The sequence below is a fragment of the Cyanistes caeruleus genome, chromosome 7, assembly GCF_971803275.1.
Source record: "Cyanistes caeruleus chromosome 7, bCyaCae1.hap1.1, whole genome shotgun sequence".
NCBI classification, from domain to species: domain Eukaryota; kingdom Metazoa; phylum Chordata; class Aves; order Passeriformes; family Paridae; genus Cyanistes; species Cyanistes caeruleus.
In genome coordinates this window covers 13,235,684-13,256,923 of record NC_141707.1, presented here as the reverse complement: position 1 = coordinate 13,256,923, position 21,240 = coordinate 13,235,684, and the positions used below count along the sequence as shown (strand labels likewise).

At 39.2% G+C, this 21,240-nt stretch overlaps 1 protein-coding gene across 12 annotated transcripts in view; it reads left to right on the top strand.

Moving 5' to 3' along the window:
• HECW2 (HECT, C2 and WW domain containing E3 ubiquitin protein ligase 2) overlaps nucleotides 1-21,240 on the top strand; it is a 166,298-nt gene that overhangs the window by 96,915 nt on the left and 48,143 nt on the right. For all 12 annotated transcript variants that reach the window (XM_086897047.1, XM_086897038.1, XM_086897041.1 and 9 more), the window contains 4 exons: nucleotides 10,720-10,814; nucleotides 14,730-14,805; nucleotides 16,606-16,775; nucleotides 19,215-19,357. In XM_086897047.1, coding sequence (XP_086753173.1) covers nucleotides 10,720-10,814; nucleotides 14,730-14,805; nucleotides 16,606-16,775; nucleotides 19,215-19,357 — 484 coding nt within the window. The remainder of the gene's footprint in view (nucleotides 1-10,719; nucleotides 10,815-14,729; nucleotides 14,806-16,605; nucleotides 16,776-19,214; nucleotides 19,358-21,240) is intronic.

The window sequence follows — 21,240 nt, the reverse complement described above, 5'->3', positions numbered from 1 at the left end:
ATTCTTTCATAAGTTTAAAAAAAAAAATAAAATAAAAATACTCCCACTCTTCACTTCACTGTAGTGAAATAAAGCACTGCAGTGCTGCTTGCTGTAGGTCTTGGCAGCAATTTTTGTTCCAGTTAACTGATAGAACAGTAATACATGTATTTCAAGAAGTGTTGTATACCCTGTACTAAAAATAGATATTAAAGCTTCCTATTTCTAGAACTCATCATTGAATTTTGCCAAGTTGCCCTATGTGTTACACAACACACTTCTCAAAAAAAATATAAAAGTGCCTAAATAAGATAAAATTAAATTCCATTTCAGGAGTTCATCACATTACAATTACCAAACTGAAGACAATGCTTAAGAAAATAATGAAGATAATTAACTTCCCTGGTGCCAAAGACTGGTATATCAAAGCAGATTAAAATGTCTGTTAGTAAAGTTCATTGCCTTACCTGTCTTGTACACAAACTCCATCAGTGTTTTTGCCGGTATGGGCAGTTTGACTTCAAGGATGTTTGTCTCTTCTAGCTGGTTATGTGTTGCTCCACAGTGTGGTGAGATTAGACTGTTGAATAGTACTTCCAATTCAGCTGAGTAACCCAAACTAATGCTTCAAGAGCTAGTTTGGACTTAAAATCAGCTGCAGCTGACTTAGCACTTTGCAACTTACTCCACATCACAGTCAGCTGAAAGGAAGTGCAGGATGTGTGTTCTTCGGTCATGGTGAGCTTCACTATCAAACAGCTCTGCTGCCATACAATGAACAAGAGACAAGCAATTGTGCAGCAGCTGAGAACTGTAAAAAGGAATGTTTATGAACATATGTTGCTATAGCACATAGTATGGTAGATAAATATGTCACCAGTGACACTTGAGTTTTGAGTAAGGCCAAAAACTGCACTGAAACACTTTACTGAATTTCTGATTCCACTTTTTAAATGAGAGGTCTCCACAGATCCATGACCATGTTTGCTCAGCCAGGCTTTTCCCTGAAGCTTACAGGTGGTGAAGCAGCACTGATGCAACTACAGGCAGCTGCTCTTTTCTTTTACTTTTCTATTCCTCAGCTCACAAAATCACAGCAGGGGCAAACACAGCAGGTGGCTGCGCCCTTCAGGTACAACCGTGGTGTCACTGCGGTGCGGCGCCAAGGCGGGTGTGGGAAGAGGGGTGCTGTCAGGTTTTTTGGTATTGCAAAATACCACACCCTGCAGACCTGTCACTGCCCAGCCTGTGCCAGCCACACATCCAAACTTAGCTCCTCTGTTAACCTCCTTCTGCTGTCATGGTGCAGATAGGATTTGTCTCTCACTATAGCACTGCATGTGATGGGTGTCATAGCAAGAGGGAGAGACAAATGAACAGTCTAACATTATCAGTAAACATGTGCCTGATTATTAAATTTAAGGTAATGCTGATGCTTTATTCCATCATTTTTTTACAAATTTGGGAAAGAGCTCTCCAGTTGTAGATTTCTTAGGTTTAGAAATATCTTTGCTGAGAGGCAGAATAGATGAGATACAGGTCGTGGTGTGTTGGGTTTATCATATTTACTTCTCACAGTAATGACATTCAGCAGATCATTAGCAGTGTCCCTGAATTTTTAAAGCAGCAGATCCATAAAGGGGAGGAAATGTTGGGGGACAAGCATGAACAAAATTTGTAAATGGATCAATCTAAAGTCAGTTGGAGACTAGCCACAGCATAGGAATACTCATTGTATCCAATCTGCTCAAAACTGGGACCAGCACTTGACCTGCTCAAGTGTGGTTTTTATTGAAAACTTTCAAGGACAAAGATTTTGTGGATGCTGTACGTTGTTCTAGTGCTGCAGTATTGTTCCCGCTAAAAAGATTTCTGTGAAATCCAATATGAATAGCTTAAATTTGGGCCATTGCCCTTTTTAAAAACTCCGATAGAACTGGAAACAGTAGAGATAGCAACATTTTTCCTGCCTTAACCTCCTCTTCACCAGACAAAATAGGGCCAGCTCCTTTAGCCATTCTCAGATGTCATATTCTGTCCATCCGAACCACCTTTGTAGCCCTCTGCTCTTCACTCTCCATTTTCTCCATGCTCTTGGGCCTAGGTACCCAAAACTAGACACAATATTCCTCACCAGTACCAAGTAGAGGGGGACAGTACTTAATTGCCACCTGTATACTGTGAAACCTACATAATTGCAGGTTCCCTGCTGTATACTGTGATACCTACATGATTGCAAGTTTCCTGCTCCACCTGTACTTAAGGAGAGGAAGGAAATGTTTTCTGCAAGCCTGAGAAGCATTGAACTTGCTCTGGCAATGAGAACTGATGATGCTCATTAACAGAGTTATGCTAAGGAACTACAATAATCCTTTAGGATTTACACTCAAAACTGGCCTAAAGTTGTCATGTCTTTCTGGGAGGAAAAGGAATGCAAGTTACTAATGCTGGATAATGAGTTGTGCTCTGTCAGCATGAACTTACACCAAAGACTGGATGTGGGTTTTCCCTGGCAGTGTCAGAGCCTAGGGACATTCTGTATCTGTTCACCAGTAACATCTCTGGGAGGGGTGAAGTGCAGAGAATTATGGCATTGCTAACGAGCCATATGCAAACAAATCTCATGCAGAAGGAGTATTTCCATTTTAATTGCATTCATGTTAATCAGTGGGAGTCAGCTGGGTTATGCCTTAGACTCCTGCAAAAAGAAAGATTTGTGTTTTAAGAAAAACATCTTATGCCTTAATTTGGGAATCTATTTTTCCATGACCATAATTGTAAATAATTGTAAATTTATTCACCAAAGTCTCTCAAATTTAGGCTTATGTTTCAAGGTGTAGGCTTGGATAAACATTTTTCTGAATTTCTCATTACTGTGTGTCTGCAGTCTTGTAACTCAGTGTTAAGATCACTTAATTTGTTCCTCTTAAAAATCCCTTCCTAGGGATTCACTATCTCATATTTTTCCAAGAAAGTAACATGTAAAGGCATAGTTTGCCATCTGCTCTATTCAGATCAAGCAACCTGCAGAAAGAACGGAGGGGAGAGTCTCCTCTTCGTACTAAAAACAGACGTTAATTCCCCTCAAAGCATCCAAAATTAGCAAAACAAGGATGATCAAAGGAAACTCTATTTTTCTTGGACAAAAATCAGCACAAAAATTCTGTAGGCTCTGCCCTGGAAGGGAGACTCAAAGGCATCAATGGTGAAATAAAGAGAAATGAACTTAATGTATTCCAGAAAAACAAGCAGCCTCTGAGAGGAGTGGCTGGGGAAGGGGAGGGAGGAAATACTATGCAGAGGAGAAAGGAAATATTTGCAAAATACCAAGTCCAGCTCACCATCACAAACAGCCAATGTCCTTAAGATGTCACCTCGAGACAATGTGAGTGGCTCTGAACTGCAGAGCCAGCCAGTACAAAGGCAGGTGTTCCTCTTGCTTTTCCCTGGGGAAGGAGCAAAAGCGCTTTGTAGGCATGAAAGAGAACTCAGTCATTTTAGACATTCAAGAAGGTGAGTTTGAAGATCAATATGCCTGATACGCTGTTTCCTCACGTAGCAGAGGTGGCTTTCAAAAAACCCTGCTCTGAGGCTTGCTAAAATGAGACCGAAGGAAAACAATGACTCACTACATGGCTCCCTCGATATTTTTTTGCTGTGTAAACTACAGAAGGATTGCTAAACTCAGCTCTAAAATTTTCATCCTCCTGTAAAAGGAAACAGGTTCAAGGAGTGAACCTAACTGGTGGCAGTAGTGGGAAAGTGCCACACAGGTGTGGTCATCTGGTTGTTCAGGTCCCTAAGTACATCGAGGCCTTTACTCTGGTGCAAGAGAGGTTTCAGTTGCCCAGAAATTATTTCAGATGGCAAGTGGGTATAGCAGTCTGTGAGCTTGGGATGGAAGGGGCTCCCTTTGGGTCATTGTGCTGGAAACAGAGTGGATGGTGATAGGATTCCTTATGGAGAACAGAGACAGCAGAAAGGTGGCATGAAATGATCCATAGGAAGGCTGGTGATAGAAAAAACGTGTAAGAAAAAACCTGAGTTTTATTTGGGACTAATTGGTAAAAGCTGCTACTCATTTATAATCTGCAGCTTCTAAGTCAGTTTTCTGCAGTATGGGGAAGGACTGGTCATGATGGAGATGCCATGGCAGGGAGATTCACCATAGGACAGTCACTGCTGTGCAAGAGGTAACTGGTGCTTATGCACTTCCATATGCAATGTGCCCAGAAGTTAAAAACTCTACATATTCTAATAGGTAAAAGAGTGGGGTGGTCACTGTTCAGCACTGTGGATGATCCTGTGCTCACTCTTGATCCTCTACCATGGTCCTGCCTGGTTTATTAGTAAGGGCTTAGGCTGAGAGCCTGCTTTGAGTTTGTATTGGCCTTGTATTTATAAGTTATAGTCTTGGTTCCATGAGTGTTAATTACAGTGTCCACAAGAAGCACCTTCACCTACTTTACCTGTCATTGTTTTTTATACCATTTGATGTCACAGTCTTTACTGTCAGTAGAATAGAAATACATTGATTTGCATGTATTTTCTTTGCCAGTGCTATGGCTTTATGCTGTGAGCAATAATCCATAGTGGCAGCTGTTGAGGTTCATCCAGAGACTGCCAGTCTTGTCACATCAATAATTTCCAAGTTCCCCCTGGGATGTTTGTGGTTAAATTACTTCTGGTGCCACACTGCGATACTTGGATGCAGTGACTGCACAGATGCAGTGTGTTTTGAACTAAAATCTCGTTTGTGGCATAGAATCACAGAATAGTTTCAGTTGGAAGGGACCTTTAAAGGTCTCTAGTCCAACCCCCCTGCAATGAGCAGGGCCATCTTTGATGGGTCAGGTTGCTCAGATCCCTATCCAACCTGATCTTGAGTGCTTCCAGAGGTGAGGCACTTAATACCTCTCTGGGCAGCCTGTGCCAGCATTTCACCACCCTCACTGTGTAAAGTTTTGTCCCTATGTTTAGTCTGAATCTAACCTATTTTAGTATAAAACCATCACCCACTGTCCCTGGTAAAAAATTTGTCCCCATCTTTTTGATAAGCTCCCTTCAAGTATTGAAAGGCTGCAGTGAGTTCTTCTCAGAGCTTTTTCTTCTCCAGGCTGAGAAAACCCAACTCTCTCAGCCTGTCTTCATAGGAGAGGTTCTCCATTTCTCTGATCTCTTGGTGGCCTCCTCTGCAGTCACTCCACCAGGTCCCTGTCCCTCCTGTGCTGGGGCCCCCAGAGCTGTGTGCAGGGTTCCAGGTGGGATCTCAGAGCAGAGCAGAGGGGCAGAATCCCCTGTCTTGCCCTGCTGCCCACAGGGCTTTGGATGCAGCCTGGGACATCTTTGGCTTTCTGGGTTGTGATTGCCATTGCTGGGTCATGCCCAGCCTCTCCTCCACCAGCATGCCCAGCTCCTTTCAGCAGGGCTGCTCTTGATCCGTTCATCCCCTGTGAGTAAGAACATGAGTAGACTGTGAGGTATATTCAGAAGACATGGTAATGTGTGTGTTCACATTTGCACTGGTATCATGTTAAAAGTGAGGTTTTATGTGGTGTTCTTGGTATCCAGTCCCTATTTCCATGAAATTATAACTTCTGCAAAAATAGTATATTAAGACTGAAATTGCTGTACTTTGTAGCTAGCAAAGCAGATTCCCAACTCTCTTTTTTCTTTTTCAGATATCGAAGGCAAAGAACTACCAATTTAGTAATTGAACTTTATATACTTTTAGCTTTTAAGGGCTGCTTGTAACTAGAGGTACGAACATAGTTTAGTTTTTGTAATGGTTTTGACCATAACGGTCAATGTTAATGAATGTTCGTAATGCATTGCCTGTACCCAATATTTATATTTTTGCCATTTAAAATTTTACCAGTTAAATTCTGTAAAGGTCATGGTTTTCTCACATGGAATTGTTCTGAGCCTGGAACATTCATCTGTGCAGTGCCCTGTAACCAGCGCCCTTTCAGTGGTCTGTCTGGGGACTCATGGTTATTGTCCCTACTCTATTTATAGACATAGTCACTGAGTTAGAAATACTTCTATTATTTTTCTGCTGGTTTTTTATGTTGTCTCTTAACAGCTATTTTTGAGTATCACAAATAACTGAAACAGGATCAAGTCTTGTATTTTTTACATTTGTGGCAGGCTTTGTTGACTTCCTTAAGCACATAATACTCCAGTGTTTTGTTTTAAAGGTTAGATTATAATTAAATGCTTTGCCAAACTGGAGCATAATAGTCAGTGCTCATGACTATAAATAAAAATCTCTAATGACAGCAAAGTGAGTGGGGCTGGCAGGGATAGGGTGGCTCTGTTACCTGAACAAGCATTTGTCCATGTTCCCTTTGAAGCAGGTTAGATGGAAAGACCACTGGGACATGAGCATTTTCTGTTATTGATCCTACTTTAGCTAAAATGCTTTCAGTAAGTCGCTTTGTGGGTAGTTTGCCTAATGTTCCTGTAAAATAAATTCTGTGATACACCTGCTGAGAGAGATGACAAGTACCTGAGGGCTGCCAGCTTTGGCCCTTGCATTCTGCTGCTGTGTTTGCTACTGTCCAGTAGGAAATAATCAAAAATGCACAGGCTGAAAGTGATGCAGAGAAGAGAATGCTAAATGTCCAAATAGAAATGTGGAGTTCACTGAACTGTCATGCTACGGAAAAGTTCAACTGGCAGGACATGCAGAGCACTGCTAAATTTCTGCAGTTGTCTGTCAGGTTCAGATGGGAAAAAAGTAGGATTTAACACAGTTGCTTTTGCATGGATTGCATCTCCCTTTATAGCTTTGTAAAGCATGAATGCAAGTGACTTCATTTGTTCTAGTTTTCTTAAATATGTTTTGCAGAACATGCTCTCATATTTTTCCAATGAGTTACTGTGCTGTCAGCTTTTTCCTTGGTGAATGTTGGAGGACATATGTTTCTGTCTGCAGAGAGCCATGGATTCAGCCCAAGTACCTTCTGGGCACTCAGCTGCAGTGGCCAGGAAGTTTCAGCTGCTGTGCAGGTTCCACACAGTGAACTGGGAGCACTGTTTTGCTCCATAGACTGTTGTAACCCAGCTTGGATTTGACTTTTGGAGATGTGTCTGTTAATCCCTTCTCAATGGAGATGATCCCACCTCTGATATTGGTGTTTTGTTTGACTGGGGTCTGTCTGAAGCAAGCTGTTCTTACAGCAGACACACCTGCCTTCCTGCATTGTCAGTCTTGTGAAAAGAATACATTCTCCTAGAATTATGCTTACATGTTTAAGTATTCTTAGTATCTTTCTTTCATAAAGCATTCTTCTGATGGGCAAAGGTAAAGTATTAAAGGCAGTAAAAAAGTAGTTAGTGAGGAACTTTGGGGAATTAGTGATGTTTTCAACCCAAGCTGTTACTTAATGTAAGCTGATCCCTTTATTATTGAAGAGGCAAAACTATATGATCCATAGAGGTAAGAGCACTATTATTTCATGCAGGTGTTCTTTTGAAATTCAAATGTCAGTGTTTGAGTCCCAGAAACCTTTACTGATTCCAACATTTTTGTGTAATGGACCTGAGCTATAAGACTATGGTTATAAAATGGTAATGGCTATTAGCTTTTAAAGAAGGGGATTATGGTTTCACAGAGTTTTCTGATTAATTAGCATGCATATATATATATTTAACTTTTGATATGGCCATGTGATAACTTTGAAAGAATCACAGATCCCCCAACTTAATTTTTGGTTTATTTTTAAATAAAGAAGGAATTTATTGTGGTCATATGATGTCTGGAGGAGTGTCAGTTATAAGAGGGCACGTGTAGTAGCAAAAAATACATTAATTTTTCCCATGAATGAAAATTCTTTTGTGTTCTGAAACATCTTATTTTTATTAATGATACAGAAAATGGTCCAGTGGTCAGGTGCAGATGCTTTTCCTCTGCTGCGTTTACTGTTCTTAACATTTTCACTAGGGATCCCGTGCAAAGGAATCTCATTAACTTGTTGAGGAAGAATAAGTAGGAAAGAAATAAAAGATGTGCCAGTTTCCCCCTGAAGGCAACACATAAAAGCAAGTTGGCAGGAGAAATGAAAGAAACTGGGAAAATTCTGTAGGTGACACTTGCTAATGTGCATTTAGGGTATGGAATAGTTCAGAGTAAACGTATGTGTTAACATAGTATGGAACGCATTTCTCAAAATATTGAAGTCCTGTTAGCAGATAATTGAGCTTACTGCTGCTGAAGAAGTCTGTGTTTGTGGGGCCTTAGAACACATCTCAGCACACCACCTTTAGCTATCAGGAGCAGCCATAGATACTTGTTTTCAATATATCTAGAGGTCAGGAATCAATCAGTCAAGAATCAAGAAAAACCTCTTCTAATCAAGGTTTTTTTCCTGATAGCACAGCACAAGACATGTCAAAAATCTACATTCTCAGCTGCTTTGAACTTACAGAGTTCCTCTGAGATTCCTTCATCTGTTAACGTTAACTGCAGTTTCTAGCTTTGTTAGCCAAGAAAAAAACCACTTTGCTGTCTCTTATACTATGAAGTGTTTCTATTGTTGCTGTGTATAAGATCCAGTCTTGTAAATCCATGTTCATTTTGACATCTGTGTGCATATGGCAGGTAGCCCATTTTTCAATTTTGTGCTGAATTTCAAGCACAGCTTCTCTTGTATTAATCCCACTGACACAGTGCTAACAGCAGATCTGCCGTTAGCATTTCTCTAAATGCATGTGTGAATGAAGTGCTGTATAAAGCCCAGACTGAATCAGTGCTGCTTCTGCTGGCAAGTGGGAGAAAAAGTCTCCATGTTATGTTTTAAAGTGCTCTGCTTTTTCTAATTATTTCTAGCAGTAAGTTCTGAAGTTTGGTCTTTTGTTTGTTTGATTGTTTTTTTTTTAATTTGGTGTGCATGCAAGGGATTGTCCTTGATCCATTTCTTGAATCAAGCATTGTTCTATGACCAGCCATATGCAGGTATTGGGAAGTACTGTATGCTCATGGGAATCATTGAGAGAAACAAGTACAAGGCTGCAAAACTTGTATTGCATTTCAGCCTTTAGATCAATGTACCTGTCAGTGTAGTGAGAGTATTTGTCCACCATCACATTATGGTTTGTCCGTGGATAAGCAGCTGGTTCTTCCATTGCTGGATTCTGTTGAAAAGTGATGAGCTGAGGGAAGATAGTCACAACAGGCTGGATAAACAGCAGCTCCAGAAACTATCCAAAAAATTGAGCTTTGATTGCGATAAAAGTAAATAGAAGTAAGCAATATAGTTGGAAATGGTAAGTCTTAGTGGAATAATACATTGTCTTAACCACGCCCTCATGTAGGCATAATATGTTCTCAGTGTGAATAAGAGATGCTCAGACTTGAGTTCTTGTTACTCAGTATGTGCATTTTACGATGTGGAAAGTCCAGTACTTGGTATAAATCCTCCCAGATTTTGCAAGTGCTGAGCCTCTGATTTTGTGTGAGCTAGAAATTTTTGTTTGTCCTGGATGCAAGTATTGTTGGTATGTAAGCAGAACTGCTCAGTTCAGGAGGAAACTAACCCATAGTCCTGCCTGATAACTTCTAGGTCTGATAAACCTTTGTAGGTGATTAAAAATCCTGTCTGCGTTTTGAATTTTGCTCTAAAGCTTGTGGTAAATAGAGCATGTTTTGTCTGTGTGTGTGTGAACTCATCTGTGAGGAGGAGGCAGTGGGCTCAGCAGCTTCTCCACCTCCTGATTCCCTGGAGGCACTGTCAGCCAGATACTTTCCTTTGAAGGGTTGTTCTGAGGTGTCTCCTCTGGAGGAAGATAGTAAATGAATGTTGATCTGTAGCTGCAGCAAATTTAAAAATAAATAATCCTTTTTTGGCTAAGCAGACTTGCAGGGTGGGTTTCTGAGTAGGGATAAGTGGATATTTTATCTTGCAGTGATGAAATACCTCAACCCTCAAGGAATCATGCCATATATGTCTCAAAATCTTATACAAAACTCTGCAGTTTTGTACTTCACTGACTACTGCCATATTGTTAAACCAAGCAGAGGAACTGAACTGCCAAGACTTTCATACACATACTCTGTCTGAACTGACTGCTGTAATTCCTGCCTGCCTTTGGCCATTGCTGTCTGCCTGTGGCCATCTCTGTACCCAGAGGTAAAACCCTCATCAGCCTTACACAGAAAAGTTATCCCAATGGAGAAGGAAAACATACATTGTTCCAGATAGGGAAAATCCCAGAGGATCAAGGGCAGCCATAATTATAGCTGTTCTGCTTGGTTGGAAGAATGCAGAGGAACTACAGGGGCGGTCAGTTAAACATAATACTCTTTTGTTTGCAGTAAATGCACTTTAGCAAACAAAACTTTAATCAGTGGGACCAGAAACATGGTGCAACCTTTACCTTTCCTGTTTTCTGATATATAAAACGATTCCAGCTTCCTTCAGGTATGTGTCATGTTCTTCCAAAGTCCTACAGAGCCATCCTAGTGGCAAATGTCCAAATGTCCCAGTATGCCTTTTCCAGGGCTGATGATATAGTAGCAGAAATGTAAGTTGCAGAATTAGGTAAGTTATCATTTTTGTCTTTTAAGTAGCAGTAGCAGACCCAACATGCAATGAGGATATAACCAGCAGTTCTATTTTTAATTTCCTGTTCGAGTATTTCTGAAGATAGGTCACTGAATGCTGGATCCTTTTGTTGTGTCTCTTTTGCCTAGGGTCAGTCATGAAGTGTTTAATGTGGTTTTTGTTTTCTTTCCAGCTGAAATAAAGATCTGTTTTAAATACTACCATGGTGTTAGTGGAGCCCTGCGAGCTACTACTCCATGTATCACTGTGAAAAACCCTGCTGTGATGGTGAGTTTAGTCTATTTGTTAATTGTATTTGTAGAAGATGATTTATTGATAGGTTTCATAAAATGATAGTACTGATGACAGCATTAACTGTCAGACCAGCCTGTCAATATGTCTCCTATTTTTACTATTGACAGCAATTATTTTTTAGAAAAATGTGCTGCATTACAAAAACTATAAAAACTGGGAAGTGCTTTCCATGGTTTTGTATTGCTCATAATTAAATAACAGTAAAAAGTCACTGGGCTTAACTGAAATCTTTTATGCTGACAATTTGACTTTGCTTGTGTTCAGTTTTTTGCTGCTTACAGTCTTCTGTAATTTAACACCATAATAGAAATTTTTCCCAATGATTATATATATAACTGAAACCATGTCCAGAGTCTCTCTTTCTTCCTATTTCTTAAATATTTCCTAATATTCAGTATGGAACTGTTGCAGACATAGCAATTGTTAATATAAATGAAACTGGACTCTTGCAAAAATTGCTGAATTCTTTGAGTGTTCATTGAAATTTAGTAATTCCCTGATTATTGGGAAGTATTGTCTTACTGTGTTTGTGTTATGAGACTTGTTTAAGTTTTAGAGGAGTTTTTTTAGTTGTTTAAGTAGTAGTGGAATAGTTGTTAAAGAAGGGGCAGAAAAGGCTACCAAACCACAGTGCTTTTGCTGCAGATAATTTATCTAACGAGTTAGCTTTTCAGCTAAGCTTCAGCAAGTTTCACAGTGCATTTGATTAGTTGATGTTAGCTGCCAAATATTTAAGATCACAGCTGTCAGGGTGGCGTCCTGACAACTGCAGCATTGAAGATGCAGTAAAGCAGAAGTTACTCAGACTGAATGGCTTTTATTCTGAACTGGTGCTTTTTCAGTGTTGTGTATTATATACAAGTGCATGCAATGGTTATCTGACACTAAATGTGCTATACTAGGCTTTATATCTTAATATACCAACTGTGTGGGGGTGTTCTCGTAGAATTACAAACCTAGGTGATAGCATCATTTAATTTTCAGATCTTTGTCAGATCTCACTGTGAGTAACAGTTTCACAGATGCATACAGACTCGATACTTTACAGGAGAAAATGTGTCATAGTTAATGAGCCTGACAGCTGCTGTCTTTAATGTCAATTTATAAACTAAAGGCAGAAAGGTAGTCTGATTTTGAGCAAGAGGAAAAAAATGCATCTCAAAGTAACCCTTGGAGTGTGTTGCATGCTGCACTATAGCATTACTGAGAAGCAGAGTGATTGTACTGATTGGAGAAAGCAGTTAAGTTTTGTATTTTCTTGACCGTATCATCTTATCCACCAGTAATTTTGAGATTCATTGGACAAAAGGACATCTGAACTTCTGTCATCTAAGTATGCATTTAATGATTTGGTAGCTACCTGGGGATCTGTCTTTCAGAGTCATGGTAATTCTTGAAGGCTTATATCAGCTTTCACTGTTTAAATTTCTTTCCTTTGAAAGGTAATGCAGGGTCCTGGGTATTGTTCAGAATTCACACACCTGCTGGAAAGGGTAATTTTACATAAACATTTTTGTTTGCGTTAGTGCAGTGCAGACTTTCAGAAATAGTGAGCTGTTAGTTTTCCTGATGAGAATGTTGTATGACAGTTCAGATGATACTTCCTGAAAATGTCATACTGGCTTAGTTCTGTGTAAGTAAACCTATTGTTAAACATTCAAACCTCGCTGCATTTCCATGGCTTTGGTGTTGAGCTTAAGCACTGTGCAGTAGAGATCACTGGGTTCTCTTGGTACTGGTTCTGTCTGTTCCTAGAGAAATGCCGTTTGAGGAAATGGTAAGAAAATCATGGTGTGCTCACTCGCCTTTTTTATGATGCAATAAAATTCCTTGCTTACTGGATTTTCTCATACTGATGGTGTATCACACCAGATAGTTCAGTCCATCACATTTTTGGATAAGCAGCTAACATTCTATTGTGTTACTTTGTCTCAGGGGAAATAGAAGGCCTGATGGAGCATTCAGAAACACTGTGTTACACCAGATGACATGGCCTTTGTGCAGCAAAACTTGTGTGTGTGTGTACTGGGATGAAATTTTTCACTTGGCACAGAAGGATTGAAACTGCTGTTCAGATCATAATGGAACAGGAAGAGGTCATATAGAAAAGTTATGAAAGTGCTAGGGAACACTGCCACCATTCATGTTGCTATAGATGAACTGTGGGCAAATTCTATTTACTGTTACATGAGGTTATGATTAGCAATAAAAATTTTATTATTTGAATGGAGTCTGACTTGTAGCAGAAAAATAGGTATAGAATGGGGAAGGCCTTTTTGTTTATTAAAAGTAACATTTTTAACAAGGAAAACAGTGTGTGCTGAAATAAGCCCAAAAGAGGAAACTGGAATACACAGCATTCCTGTGGCCTTGCCTGAACACCACCACTATCACAGTGGGATGCACCCCTCACTGCTTCCATGGTATCTGTCTGTAGACAAGGGGACACTGATCCAGCTGGAATTAACCCATTGCTTTTGATGGCTTCATAATTTTGCTACCACCTGTCACTGCTTATGCATCCATATAAAATCATTGGCATAATAAAGTCATGCTGGGTGGAAAAGGGATAGTTCTGAGCACTCTGGCAAGACTTATCTTGCCCTGAGAGGTGGGAAGTGCCCCTGAAGCCAGCAGTGAGGGAAGGGAATGCACTGGCCGATGAGTGGCAGTGCTTGCTGGCACGGTGTGTCCTCTCACAAGATCGCTGAGGCCCACAGGGATGTCAGGCCCCAACACCATGGCTGTTTCTTCATCACTTTGGAGAAATCCACACATTTGTTAATGCAAATGAGATTCCAATGTGCTTGCTGATCATTGTGGGAAGTATTTGAAATTATATTATTAAGTAGCTTAAAGCAGTATAAAAAGGAATAATTGTGTGTTCAATGAATGCAAAGCAGCTTCCCTGTGGCTCCAGAGTCATTTATCCATCTGGTGACTTCAAACCACTGCTCATCTGCTCAGGGCTGCCTCAGTCCATCTATGCACACAGGTGTGCCCATTTTTATTCGGCTTATTTGCATCATTCAATGCATCAGACCCTGTTCTATCACTGGTATTAATCCTCAGTCCTGTATTTGGCTCAAGTTTTTAATGTGTCACCTCTCCTGCTTGGGAGTGAGAGCAGTGCCTGCCCAGGGAACCATTTGTCTTCAAAGATCTCTCCATTGATGCCTCTGTGATGGATTATTCGGCTGGATGCACATCTCCTCTGTCTTTAAAGACAAATCCTTCTGCTAGTTGAAAGAGACAGACATTAATACATGAGAAACATTTTATTCTGAAGTAGTGCTTTACCTAATGAGGGATTTCAGTAGAAACCAAACCTCGAAATCCATGAAGCATAAGCTTTTAGACCACATTTATATTTAGATGTCTGATGCGCTTTTCTGTTTAAAAGGAGCTTTTGTTAATAGAGCTGAAAGCTTTTTTAGTCTCTCTTTGATCTCTTTGCTTTTTTTTTGTTGCACACTAAATTATCTATTTGTGGAAAGTGACAAAAGTTACATATACTGTCACTGGACAGCTGAGTGCTTTGATGTGTATTACAAATCCATACTGTTGTTTGTTATTTTACAAAAGGGAAAGCTGTAAAAGATTCAGGTTTTCTGTGATTAATATTGTCTGCATGTGTATTAGCCTATACATGTTCTATTTGGAAGATTTGGGCTACTGGTGTATTAGCACTGTGTGACATAAATAATAGATATTTTGTTGTAAACTAATGCTGTGGCTGAGACTCTCTGTGCTGTCTGTGGTAATAGGCAGTATTTGGTCATACCTTCCCAAGCATAGTACCTTAAAATTGTGTTTTCATCCCCAGGCATGTAAAAAGCAGATGAAAATTTCTGTGGTATAGTTATTTTTTTTTTCTCTCCATTTCAGATGGGAGTAGAAGGCACAGATGAAGGTGCTTCTGGAGCTCAGCACTCTAGGAAGTTGGTCAGCTTTACCCTATCAGGTAAAAAACACTTCTCTGTGTTTTACAAATTATTGTTTAAAAAAAATGTAAGTTGCTGTTCTAAATAACATCAAAGATGGAATGCTTTTCTTCATTAGCCTCTGTAGGAGCACACTCTAGTGGCTTGAAATATGTCATTTCTTTAGTACTTCTGTTTGTTGAAAACCAGCCAGAATCATGGATCTCCAGGAGTGAAAGAAATGGATTTGATATATCCCAGAATGAAAAATTTAGGGAAATTTCCACTTCGCACAAGGGACAGTTCCTCTCAGATTGAAGAGTGGAAAACAACTTCTAACTAAAATGCAGTCTGGCTCCATCACTTTGAAAAAAGCAATAGCTGCAAATGGTGGTTTATAAAGGGAAAAAAATTCACTTGTGACAGAGCTAAGCTGTCACCACAGTGAAATAGCTGTAGGGGTGCAGTCTACCAGCTTCACTTGTTTTGATTACAACTTTTTTCCAGGGAAATCTTGTGTGAGACAGAAGTGTGTTCAGCTTGAGCAAAGGCAGATGAAATTCGCTTCTGAATCTTGAAGAGTTGACAATAAAAATGTGTAGAGATTGTAGAGGTAGAGGAGAAAAATTCCACTGCTTTTTGAAGTGGCCTTTCAGCAGTTACCTGAGATAGAGCTGATAGGTTGTACAGACTAACATAATGGACTGCACAAGTAATTGCTTTGTGAATCTGAAAAACCTGTTTTCTTTAATATACAGTTGTGATTCTGCCTGAGGAGTCCCATGAAATCATTTTGAAAGGTGTATTGACTGATATATGTGACATATGTGACACATGTCCTGTAATGTTTTTAGGTTGTTCATTTGCACATGATGTTTTATTTAATTGTGTTTCTGCTGTGTGACTTAATCCTGAATATGGTGTAGGATTCTTTTTTTTACCAAATCCACAGGCATGGCATTTAATTTTAGAGCAGTGAATTCTGCCTGCATGTATAAATGATATGTGCCAGTTGCATTGCTGCATGCAGCATACTGAGGTACTTAATGGAAAATTCACAAGTCTTATGCTTCAGCAAACCTACAGAGAAACAAAGAAATATGTCACAGTTAAGTTTAGAATCTAATAATATATAAAAAAGTACCTCTTTATTTTTGTTGTTGCTGAAGCTTGCACTACTGTTGAAGTCCTTAGTAATGACAGTACTCTCCTGAGGAAGTTATTATTTATTATTCTAAGTTGCGAGGGCTGCAGTACTGAGGTTTCTCTAGGAAGAAAAAAGCCTTTTCAGAAAACTTTGCCTCCTTTTATGTGAGATGGATTATCTGCTCTATTGTGAGAAAATTGCATCATAGTCCAGAGCAGACTTGGACTGGATTTATCAGAGACTGAACTTCTGGAAAGTGTCTGTTCACTGTATTACCTCCCATATAGTGTTTTTATCTCCTCTTCTCATCCAGAAACAAAACAAGTACTGTGATTCATTTTGGGATGTTTCTGTTGGGGTTTCTTTTCTTTCTTTGAGTGGAAATACCTTAAATACCTTACTGAGAAAAGCATTTGTAGGTTAGCTACAAGTTTATGCTTTTTGTTTTACAAATAACTAGAGGCTCAAATATAAATGAGGATGTTGATACCTTTCTTCCTTATATTCTTTTGGGAAAACACTTGATTTCCTGCTGTACACTGGATCCAGTTAACGTGTGAGTACTTTTAAGTTGCTTTATTTAGTAATCTATGGTGAATTGATTTCCTGGGTAATATTTTAGGAATACACTACTTTGTGAACTAGCTTTAATTTACTCAGTTCCTTTTTCCTTCCTTCTTGTTTTGCTTTATAGATATTAGAGCAGCTGGACTTAAAAAAGGCATGTTCTTCAATCCTGATCCTTATCTAAAGATGTCCATTCAGCCAGGCAAGAAAAGTACATTTCCTACGTTTGCTCACCATGGCCAGGAAAGAAGGTCGACTATCATCAGTAACACAACTAATCCTGTTTGGCACAGAGAGGTAATGTATCCCTTTTGAGAGCTGTCTGCCTGCTGATGCAGTGTACCAGGCTTGTATTTTCTCCTCATGCATTAGTCCTCTGAAAGCTGTGAGCTTATTTTGTAGCTAGTTATTTAAAGTGACACAGAAATTTTAGTAATTTTAGGAACCTTGTTGGTGGATAGAAACAGTTTTCATCTGCATATTAAAGCCGGGTATTTAAGCTGTTGGCAGGTTTTCATTCCCTTCTGTGCTAAAAAAAGGATGAACTCACTTAACCACCCTGTAGATTCCTTGAAATTGCAAAAATAAATTAATTAAGGTTGGAGTGTATGTTGTGAGAAGACTCTTTTTAAAGAGACGTTACACTACGTGAACATTTATGCCCAGTTATTGCAACAACTGTTCATTTAGAAATGGTATTTTCATGGTGTGTAGCAGGTGACAAATTTTCAGTTTTGTCAGGCTGAGGGGGAACAAGTTACACTATACAGGAAGGAAAACCCAGGAACGTGTTAGAGCACCACTCAGCAAAGAGGGAAAACAGGTAATCTAGCAGAAGCCAATTTGCCAGATGTGTCTGTATTGGGTAAACTGTGCAGATCCCATGGAAGGAACTCAGTCCCACAACTGCCACTGAATTCAGGAGAGCCATGTCTGGGTTTCTGAAGATAAATGTTTATGTGGTGAAGTGAAACTGCTGACACACATCCATAGCCCTTTCAGGACTGGCAAGCCTGTACTGTGGTGAATGTTAATGTATTCTTTAGGAAGATGAAAACTGAGTAGGCCTTGGGAAGTGTTTCCACAAATCATAAAGCAAACAAGCAGTAAAGCACAACCGGTCAGGGTCGGTATTAGCACTGCCCTGGGGTGCTGGGTTGTGGGAAAGACTGTAGATATGATCAGTCTTAAAATCTTTTTAAAAATTGAAGTTTTGATCTCTAAACTAATTTTCCAGTTTTCTGTCTGTCTATCCATCTATCCAGTAGATAGAAAGAAAATCTACGCTTTTTTCCTCCCCTTTTTTTTCTCCTCCAGTTCTCCTTGGCTTTGAAGCTTATTAGAAAGAGATAATGTTCACTGGTGCACACATTGTATCAGCTTGCTTTAGCTGCTGGATCTTCCCTGTAGCAATGCTCTGACAACAGCAGTTATGATCCCATTACATATTCCGTCCTAGTGGTGCAGAATTGATCCTGTTCTACATCTAATACTTTCTGCAAAGTAATTTGCAATATTATAGCAAACTGAGAGTGGCAAGTTTTAAACTTCTGTTTATCAGAGGAACCCAGTTGTGACAGTTGCCCAGCATGAGGAAGGGATTTTATTCCTGACCCAGTTTAATTGGTTTTTTTGAAGATGTTTGTGATGTCTACAGCTGAACTGAAGAGCTGTTTCTCCTATTGTTCATTGTTCAATATATCTTTGGCTACCTAACCACATGTGTATTAGGCATTGTGCACAGGTTGTGGTTTGCTCAGAGGTCTTAAAGGTGGCAGATGGTAAAAGTATAACCAGATGACCTTGTTTTTTCTGATTAGGTTATGCCATACTTTGCTTGTTTATTTGGAGTATCTTAAAATCTAGATGACAAATATAAATCTTGGATTCTTAAGCTTGTTTACCTAAGGGAATTTGTCATCATGCTGTATGTATGTGTGTGTGTGTATCTGCCAACATGTTTGCTTAACGTTTGCCCTGTACCACTTCTGATCTAAGAGATCTAAGAGATGAAGTACTCAAAATGCATGAAAATGAAAGCTTTAGAGAGTAACTGTGTTAATGTTCCCATGTAGGGAAAGTTGGAAGAATGATTTTACCAGATATCAAGAAATCTTCTGTAAATTAGCACCACATTGTTAAAAGGCCCCAGGTGTGGGAAAGGTTCTCTTGGAGTTCGCTGAGATGTGTCAATGTTGGGGCAAAACTCCCTAGAAAATTCTCCTCCTCGAGTAATGCTGCTCCTGAATACACATTGCCCTTTTGACTTCCTGTCATGCATACAAAACATGAATGCAAAGCACGGTATTGGGAGGGAAATTCTTCTGAGCACAGCCTGGAGTGAGACCCTTCCTTCCTTCCTCCTGCATTGATCTGTCAGAGTGCAGCAAGGATTCCTTCTCTTTTTGCTTTCCCCTATGCAAATAGAAGCAAGCAGTAGGATATATAGCATTTTGCTTTCTGACCCTGAAAACTAGACCCTGAAAGTGCTTTTATCTGGTGCAATTTCTTACTGAGAATTCTTTTCAAGGAACAGTGGAAGAGAATGGGGAACAGCAAAAAGCTACTTACATATGCAAAAATTCATTAATAAATGACGTTGACATATTTTGCCATGTGGAAACTGCTGTCATCAGTCATTACTTTTAGAGTTCACTGCACATTAGTAGTAATTAAGTACATTCTTTCTGAATAAAGGTGTATTGATATGGTGTCAAATATGTTCTTTCCTTCCAGAAATATTCTTTTGTTGCACTTCTAACAGATGTCCTGGAAATTGAGGTTAAAGACAAATTTGCCAAGAGTCGTCCGATCATCAAGCGCTTCCTTGGGAAGTTAACCATACCTGTTCAGAGACTATTGGAGAGACATGCAATTGGGTAAACAAATACATTCTTAATGCTAACTTGTGTTCAGCAGGAAGACTCAGCATCTAGGATACTGAGAGCAAAGAGCAGCCTTTCTGGCTTATTGGTACAGACTAGCAAATTTTTGCTACATCTGTACTCAGAAATATATTGTAATTTTAATGGCTTTATTGCCTGACTGGAAAATGGCAATGTTTCTAGCCTGGTCCTGAATACATATACCCATGTTTGTGTTGATGTGTGTCTATCTTTTTTTCAGCTTAATTTCTTTACATGAGAAAAATGTTATTCACAAGAAACATTACCCTCTGGCTAGCTAGTCAAGAAACAAGGCATTATCACACTACTTCATGGTTGTGTGCAAGTCTCTTAGCAGAAGCAGGTATAATTGACTGACTTCTTGAACAGCTGAAGTCTTTTTAATTGTCAGTTCAATAATCAGAGATATAATATCCCTTCAGTGAATTGGCCAGTCCTGCAAGGCTGTGACTCCTTATTTTTCAGAGTGCTTCTAGTACTACACAATTTAAATTGCCTGTCGTTATGAATAGCTCACTGATGGAAGTAAATATCTCAGTCAAAATTCACCTGTTGCACATGCCTTTTGTTAAGGCCTGGCCTCAAACTTTGCTAAAGTTAATGTGTCTCCATTGACTTAAAAAAGCCACTGAATTAGGCCCATGAGGAATTATGGTGAAATTAAACGTGTATTTTCTTCTTTAAAGCTGAAGGGAATGGCAGTGTCCTCACACTTACACAAACTGGCCTCCTTTTTCACAGATATTCCCCTCAAAGTAACAAGTTGCATAAGGGGAGGAAAATCAAACTCAATTTGAAAACAGTTTTCAGCTTTACTTTTTCAAAAATGTAAAGTGGTGTCTGCATTGGTAAGTAAAGGAAGAATAAAATTGTAGAGTAGCTTAAAATTTTGGTAATACCTTCTGACACAGAATTTGTTAAAAAACATATTTTTAAAAAGCCTGTCCATTTGCTTTGTAGCAGTATCCAAAAACAGTGCAGGTATAGGCACAATATAACTTTTTGAAAAAGTGCCTCACCTTGTGCCTCACCTTGTGTTTCAACAAATTGTGTTTGGTTGAACAAGCAGCTTTTTCAAATAAATTTGCACACTCCTATACACTCAAAAATAACACCATGATACAGGCTAGTTTCAAAACCTAGAGCAGGGTGTTTATTTACTTGCTAAGCACCAAAATGTTTTTCTGCTCTGGGATCCCTGGTGCTGTGATTTCTGGAAGTTGCCAGTTTGCTGTGTTCATCAGTTCTCACCTCTGTTTTTTCAAACTGTTAATCTGGAAGACATTTCCTGTTTTCTTCTCCATATTTCAATTCTATATATTTGATATTTAAAATATTTTCAGAAAATGAGAGGCAGTGTAAGAAATGAGTATTAAGAATATGGATATTTCGTTGGTTTGCCATACTGCTGTTGGAACTGACATTAAATCTGTTTTGCCTTTTCATCTGTAATATACCTGTCCGTTTTCAGTTTTTGTTTAAAGACAGACAATATTTCACCAAAGGTTTTGCAAGGTAAAGTAGTGGTTAATGTAGATGTGAAGTAAAAATCTACCAAATACACAATTAACTGCTAATGCTCTTGCTTTTTTTTTTTTTTTTTTTGGTCAAGCAAGTATAACACCATCATTTTAGTGATGTCAAGGATGATTATTAAGGAACGAAAAGGTGAAATTCAGAACCAGCCAATTTCAGATAAATTCTGTCCCACTTTTAGCTGTAGTCAAAGCTCACAAGTTTGTGTAATGAAATGGCCAGTGGCTTTTAATTTCCTGGAAAACATGATAAATGAGATGAGAATCATCTACAATTGATTTGGCTGAATACAGAGAAGGCATTATTCATGACATGGCTTT